We start from the raw sequence: 8,080 nt of genomic DNA, 5'->3' as shown, positions 1-8,080 counted from the left end.
ATGGTACCAACCTCTTTCTGTTGCATCAGCGGCGTGGAGTTTGAGAGAGACAAGTGGTGTCAAGAAGAGGATGACGTACCTTCGAGTAGTGTGGCTCCTCTCAGGACTCCTGAGTGTGCGTTCAAGTGGATCAGTGTCCTAGGCTTCCCAAGGTTCTTCTTTCCCTGTTGTTCCTGAAAGCAGTTCCTGGAATGGGGTGAAGCGGGGTTGAATCTTGGGTTATACTCAAGTATAAAAGTGAAATTATAAAATCCATGCACGAAGAAACTGGAGTTTTTGATTCCCAGCCCTTGGGAGCTTTATGAGCTTACCCTGATGCTTTTATTCTTCTATAAGTATAATACATGCATGATACTCCAATGTTTATTGAATGAATGAGCACACGTCTCTAATGCATTGCCTGTGTTAAGCCTTACTTTGCACAGAAATGTGTTCATTCTGAGCAACTGGAGCACTGACTTACCAAAGCACCAGATAAGAGAAGGGTAGACAATCATCCTTCATAACACTCAGCCTGGAGAAGTGTGACTGAACCTAACTCTTACCAACTCCATCACAGGTCAGCAATTTATAAAGATCTGCAGTCCCATAGATTCCAAATGGTTACAAAGGGCAACCTTGTCTGTGGGTCACTTCTGCACAAGCTGGCCCCCTTCCATCTGTCAGTTTTTTGCCAGTCCAGCCTCTTTCAAATATAATCTTGAAATTGCTTCCAGAGTGACCTATCTGTGTTACAAATATAATTGTGTCATTTATTACCAAAAAACACTTCACTAGTTTCTCCCAGCCTGACTAAAGGATAAAAACAGAACTTTTTGGCTTAGTAAATGAGATCTTTCATAATCTGTTCTCAGCTTCCTGTTTTGCTATTTCTTTATATGCATTCGACTACTTAGAGCTCCCTAAACATTTTTCAGGTATGCATGCTTTTGTCTCACTTGATGCCCTCAGCCTAGAACACCCTTCCCTTCTCTAACTGGTTAATGACTATGAGGTCTTTGAGCATTGCTTAGACATCAGCTACTTTGGGAAGACGTTTTGACTCGCCTGTCTGCAAACGCCCTTTTCCTATGCCCTGCAGCACACTGGGTGACACATCATGTGGTACAGTAATGGTTAAGATCCTTGAAAACAAGTAAAGTAGGAGTAGAGAATATGACTTAAGGTTAACACAATCACAGCGAACCACACCAGCTGGTAAGGTCCGGGGAACATTAAATTTATACCAGTGTTATTCACACTTAAATGTCACCTGAGCTCTTGTTGAAATGCAGAATCTGATTCAGTAGGTCTGGGACCTAAGATTTTGCATTTCTAACAAGCACCTAGGTGATGTCAAGGGTGCTGTTGTAAGGTGTACACTTTGAATACCAAGGGGTTTAAACTCTGCAAAGTGCACCCTCCTACTTGCTCAGAATTCTAAGGAATCTAACACATAGTCCTTTCTGACAAGGGGCTTGTGTTCTAACTGGGGGGATAGAATGTATACGTAAAGAGACAACTAAGGGGCAGATAACCCCATCAAATTCTACTTCTTTTTTTAAGGTGCAAAGATCATTATCACTGACTTAGTACTATCTATTATCTTAGTATAGGTTTTAGGTTAATACACCCTAAAGGATCAAACCATACCTATTCAGAGACATTCGAGACCATGCATATTCATAGAATGGTAGGGATGTTCTTGAATAATTATTTTTATTTTAATAAGTAAAATATTCATTTAATTGTTTCAGAGTTCATTATGAAGAAGTTCAGAAAATATGTGTGCCAGTAACTCCCATGAATCCTTCCAGCATCTGTGCCCAAGGGCTAAGGATAAGAATATCCATTGCAACTCTGTTTATAACAGCAAAAGAGTGGGACAATCTAACCGTTCACCGGTAAGGGAATGGGTAAATAAAATGTGGTTGTTCACATTTAACATGAATGAACTAGATCTACATGGGTAAGCGGGTAAATCTCAAAAACAAGGTTGATTGCAAAAGCAAGTTGTCGAAGGATACACATAGCATGAAATTGTCCATGTAAATTTAAACATAAAACAGTACATGTCCTACTTTACAGTATAAAAACATGCGTGGGGAATGTTACAAGCAAACCTCAGGACAGTAGAGCTAGATCTCTGGACAGGGAGGTGTGGGTTGGGAGGTTGGGCTGATTTCTGGGGAGATAAGAGGATGATGGGTTGAGAGGGGAGGCCTTAGTTTTGTCTGCCATATTTTTTGTTTTAAAAAGAGAGAACTATCTGTAGTAAGTAAAGCTTAACATCTGTAGTAAGTAATGTTAACATCTGCATAATCCCAAAAGTGGGTGGGGCCTGTGATGAAGAATCAGTCCCTCCATAATCAAAGACCCTGAAATTTAACATTAACGAGTCTTTAATGTTCTAATGACACCTGTCCTTCAGAACAAATGTAGTGACTCCCTTTCCCCACTCCCCAAATGTATATTTTTATTTTGTCCTTTCAAATAAGTGTTTGAACTTTGTTACTGGGCAAGTCATAGGTTCCAGGCCATCCACCAGTGCTGAGTATGAGCGGCTCTGGCTGCACCGCCTCCAGATCTCCTCTGACAAACAAAAAGGAAAAAGGTAAACATCCCAACATGGTGCAAACAAAGAATGTTACCAAGAAATTCACAGAAGGAGAAAACTCAAATGACTAACAGCCGTAAAACGGTCCCCACCTTTGCTGGTCATCAGAAAAAATGTTGGAACTACAGTAAAACATAATTTAATACATATTAGTCTGCCAAATTAAAAAAACAATACCGACAGCACTGAATGTTGGTAAGAACGTACAGCAGCAGGAACTTTATTTTCCTGCTGGTAGGACTCTCTTCTGGAGAGCAATTTGCCAATACCCCCAAAACAAATGGTACATGCCCCATGGACCTCTACCTCAGAAGTGTGTCTCAGGGAAATGCTCGTGAGCCCAGCATAATGAGGCATGAATATGAATGTTGATGGCAGCACTGTTTATGATAGCAAACATTTGGAAACAACTTATATCATCATCCAAGAAAATGGATAAATTCTTGTACAGTTACATAGAATAGAACAGTTAAAATGAATGAACTACATGTATAAATAGTATATATATTTTAAATGTAATATTGAATAACAAAAATGTTGCCAAAGGAGATACACAATATATTATCTATATATATTTAAAAAGCTTACACTATCATTTAACATTTAAGGATACTTAACATATGTAATAAAATCATTATGACATAACTGGGAGTGAAAAACATCAAATTTAGGACAGTAGTTTTCCTTGGCTGTGGATCAAAGAGGGGAGAGTAACCATGGAAAGGTTACACAGTGGGCTTCGACTGTGCAAAGTTTCCTAGTTTTTGATGGTGGGTACATGGATATTCACTATATGATCTCCATGGCTTTCTGGAGTTTTGAAAAATTTCATAAAGAAAACTAATGTATAAGAAGGTTGAGTCTAAAAAGAAAAGAAGGAAAAAAAAAAAAAGAAGGTTTACTCTGACAGGAGCATAGAGTTGAAGACGGCGATTAGAAGAGGTAAGTGCCAAGTGGTGGCCGGACCAGAGCAGGAGGACCGTGGAGCTGGCTTGGACTGCGCCTGAGGATCCTGAGGAGCCACTGTGGAGTCTTAATCAGCAGTGTGGAGACTGGTGTGGAAGCTGCTCACAGGTTAGAGGATGCTGCACAATTCAAGTGGCAGGCGGCAGGGAGTGGGTCAAACTGAGAATGGACGTGGTGCCTCAATGGTCCCTTGCTTATTCCCCAGGCTCCTTTGCCAGGGGCCTCTGGGTAGCTTCAGCTCATCAGAAGCACAGGTAAGGGGTCAGATGGAGGTAAAATGGAAAAGCCTTGGTATCTCTCCTCCATCCCCTTTATCTGCTTCAAGTGGCCTCTCCAACAGGGGCTGTGCCCTCCTGCATGGTCCAGCTCCTCTAAGGAAGACACTCTGGCTGTAGAGTCACCTCTCACCAAGCAGCCCTGGTAAAAAATTTGTCCCTCCTGCCTAGGGTAGGTGGTGACTTCCCACTGTTGCTAATCCCTGGGTTGCAGCCCTGTCATTGTTGGAATCTCAGCTCTTCCAACATCTTGGTAACTGGTTCTCCATATTAAATCACCCCTATTGATCTACTGTTTCTCTCATTGGACCCTAACTGAGAAATAACCTTTTTGGACACTTCACACTCTGTTTTCTGTGGGAAAAAGAGGCTATGGGATGAGCAGGAGCTTGAGGCAACTGAAGCTCTTACCGAGGTACTTTAAAAAACAACAACACCACATTCTGTTTACCTTCTGCTGAAGTGGTTGTAGTCATTCTATGGAAATATTTGAGCTCACTCCTGATCTGGGGCCAAGGTAGGTTTCCATTGTTCCCAATGCCCATGTTCTGGGACACAGCGACGATGCAAGAATCGACCTTTAAAGGACAGGATTAATGCAGTCCTCAGTAGAGAACTCAAGGAACCTCCACAAGGAGCTCATTTTCTTGCCAGAAGTCTGGATGATGCCTTAAACCTTATTGAGAAACTAGAATTAACAAATAAAGTGGACATGGTTTGGATAATAGGAGGCAGTTCTGTCTATAAGGAAGCCATGAACAAGCCAGGCCATGTTAAACTGTTTGTGACAAGGATCATGCAGGAATTTGAAAGTGACACATTTTTTCCAGAAATTGATTTGGAGAGATACAAACTTCTCCCAGAATACCCAGGTGTTCTTTCTGGTGTCCAGGAGGAAAAAGGAATTAAATTCAAATTTGAAGTATATGAAAGGAGTAACTAATATGAAGATGTTTTCTGATTTATTTCAAGTTGTTTCCCAACCCCTCCAAACAATTAATGTATTTAAACATTAGAAAAAGACACTTCTGCCCTGGCTGGTGTGGCCAAGTGGATAGAGCATCGGCCTGTGAGCCAAAGGATCGCCGGTTCGATTCCCAGTCAGGGCACATACCTGGGCTGCAGGCCAGATCCCCATTAGGGTTTGCACACATACATTGATGCTTCTCTCCCTTCCTCTCTCTCTCTCTCTCTAAATAAATAAATAAATAAATAAATAAATAAATAAATAAATAACAACAACAAAAAACGAATGGTGGAAACTGCTGAGATGACATGATCTCTTCTAGGAATGTCAACAACTGCCACCAGTTCAGCCAGGCAGTCCAATCATCCAAGTTGACCCCAAATTAGCTTTCTCACTTGAGGGGCCACCCTGACTCTTCCCTGGGAGGATGCAGCAGAAGGGAATCAGGATACAGATTGAAGCTTCTTAAAACCAGTCTATTTGTTATTGGTCGCTATTATTTTTTTTGTAAATAATTTTTATGGTTACAATTTAAAAAAATTATTGTAGACATTTTGGGTAATTCAGAAAATACTGTATTTAAAAATTAAACACGCACAAAACCCAGAAGTATATTTTTAATTGAGAAGGGAATCTGTTTTTATTAAATGGGACCTATGAAACAAAATATTAGATCTAAAATATTTTGTTTATTTGGTGCTATGTTTTAAATGCCCTGCTCTTTGCCGATAAGGAAGCTGAAATGAGGACCTTTGTGATCTGACTACTGGGATAGTAATGAAGGCCTCAAATTGGAATAAATTTGTCTGTGCACTGATATCCATCAAGGTACAGATTTTCCCATTAATTATAAAAGGATAAAAACACTATTGTCAAATGGTTTTTCTACAGAGCCTTCTTCATATCAAATGCAAACCTGCCACATTTATATGGACATAAAGGCTTGTGATAAAGCCTTTGACAGTCCTGGAAGATAATGGAACAATTGTAGGAGATGATGTTGGTAAAAAAACTACTTATTATTAATCACATGGGGATGTGTACATGAACTTCCATTAAGCTCAAAGCATTTTTGCCTTCTTTCTCACCTTTGTCTGGGTTTTTCTTTAAGGAAGCACAGGGAGATTTCTGGTGTTCAAGGCAGTGAACACTAGCTCTGTTATCTTCCTTCTACAGTGGTTTAAAACAAATAAATAAAAGTTCTTATGACAATTTATAAACCTAAAACTCACTGGGGAGCTTTGTTTTTCCAGACAGTGAATGTATGTATGTGTGTGTGTGTGTGTGTGTGTGTGTGTATCTATATCTATCTATCTATCTATCTATCTATCTATCTATCTATCTATATGTATTCAAAAATATATATTATTCTGAGCTTAAAGACTGGCTGTAGCAGTGGCTGTCACACCACAGCCCTACACGGCTTGAATAGTAGCTGGCAGGACACCCCCCCAAGTAGTACCTCTCCCTATAGCATCTCTCCTGTCTTTTCCTTGCTCCTGTCCATCCTTCTCTTAGATCTACCTTCTCCCAACCTCTCTGAACCAGAACTGGCTCTGATTCACCACCTCTAGACTCACTCAGTGTGTATATACTCAACCCAACCCAGCAGGATGAGTCTTGGGCCTTAGGCAAATAGACTGCCTATTGTTCCTCAAGTATACCCTGGGGGTCTCAAGAAAGAAATAATTTTTATTTTATTTTATACAAATGAAATCATCTGACTCCAGACATAGTTTTGGGCAAGTGATTTGTTAAAACTGAACAATGTGGACATTTTCACCTATTAATTCACATAGTGCTTCCCCTTTCTTTTTCATGGCTGCATAGTACTTCATGACACGCTGACCATAATTTTTAAAAACCAATTCCCATGTTGACTAACATTAAGGTACCTTCCCTGTGTTTCGCTGTGACAGATAATGCTGGGACAGACAATGCTGTGATTTCTTCATGGATTTGTCTGGGGAGTCAGGTAGAAGTGGAAGGAAGGAAGGGTAGCATGTCGAAGGACTTCCAGCATGGTTTTGGATGTGACTCCAGCTCCTTCAGTCATCACTTGTCTGGGGAGACGATCATTTCCTACACAGGACATTTTGCAAACAGCAAAGTAGCTTTAACAATTATAGCCACGTGTAATATGATGTGATCTGTATATACTAAACTACGCATCTGACTGCAATCTAACACCAGCCCTCCAAAAGAAAAACGTTGGAAATTCTGTTTTGTAGAGTATAATTGAGTGTCTGAGCTAAATTCCTACGTAGGGATGACTGCACAGGAAGGCTTTAATTCCCTTTCCTTCTACCGATGTTCACCCTTTGGTTAAAGCATGGCTGTGCTTCCCAAACCTCTTCCCACCTTTGCTCTGCTTTGGGCTTCCCTGTGGGTAACCTGCCATCGGGCTTCTGTTCAGCCTGGTGCCTCCCAGGCTGAGTTTCTCAGTCTTTGTCGTCAGGACCAAGTGAGGGCAACTCTGCTCGCTGCTTCACATAGGCTGCCATTTGCAGAGAGCTCAAGCCCATGGAGAAGCCCTGGAGGGACCAGAAGAAGGCACCTTCGACATTTGGTGCTTTGCTTCTGTCATGAGTCTCTCATATTGCTCCCCCTGCCAACCTTTTCCTACTCCTCTCAGGAGAACTGTCTTCTTCCCTGCCAGGGCTTTTAGCCTTCGCTTCCACAGGAAATGAGTTTCTCAGTCTCTCCACAAAATTCCAGGAGGAAAGGAACTGGCCTTTCATTCACAATTGACCACAGAATGATACGAGAGGCAGTGGGAGCCGGAGTAAATGTTCTCCGGAGTTGACATAAATGCATCTTCCAATAAAAACCAGCTGCTGCTGTCACTGGGACGGGTAGAAAGCTTCCTTTGTTTGGAATGATCAATGATGGGATTACTAGAAAGTCAATGTGTCCAGGAGTGACTTAGAATATTTACTGGATGAGGAAATGAAGATCAATTTGTTTTATTCATGGTGTATATGAATGAGTATGTGTGTGATTTCCTTCCTTTGCAAAGGAACAGGCTTCTAAAATTGAGAGGGCCAGTCTCCAAGGGGATAATTAGGATTTTAACAGCCTGCTGCGGGTGGAAAATTTCGCTTCTTTCAGTATCGAGAGGTGCATGCTAATAGTTATCCCAGCCATCAGTTAGTCGGCCAAAGATTTCTATCAGACTCAGACACTCAGATAGATGTTCCAACCAGCTCTACAATCAGCAGGGACTTGTAAAGACTTTTCTGGAGAAAAACAGTTTGTACCCGATGCATTATCCAG

The 8,080-nt window shown here is 41.1% G+C and overlaps 1 protein-coding gene across 1 annotated transcript; it reads left to right on the top strand.

Moving 5' to 3' along the window:
- LOC119035057 (dihydrofolate reductase-like) lies at positions 1-5,049 on the top strand. The gene is made up of 3 exons (XM_053663412.1): positions 1-152; positions 3,768-3,816; positions 4,397-5,049. Exons 1-3 carry the CDS (start codon positions 1-3, stop codon positions 4,778-4,780), a joined length of 585 nt encoding a protein of 194 aa, XP_053519387.1. The 3' UTR covers positions 4,781-5,049.
- The last annotated feature ends 3,031 nt before the right edge of the window (positions 5,050-8,080 follow it).

This window comes from Artibeus jamaicensis, unplaced genomic scaffold (assembly GCF_021234435.1).
Source record: "Artibeus jamaicensis isolate MK-2021 breed Jamaican fruit bat unplaced genomic scaffold, CSHL_Jam_final contig_3175, whole genome shotgun sequence".
Classification (NCBI taxonomy): Eukaryota; Metazoa; Chordata; class Mammalia; order Chiroptera; family Phyllostomidae; genus Artibeus; species Artibeus jamaicensis.
The sequence above is the reverse complement of the archived record's forward strand: the minus strand, read 5'-3'. Positions and strand labels throughout refer to the sequence as shown.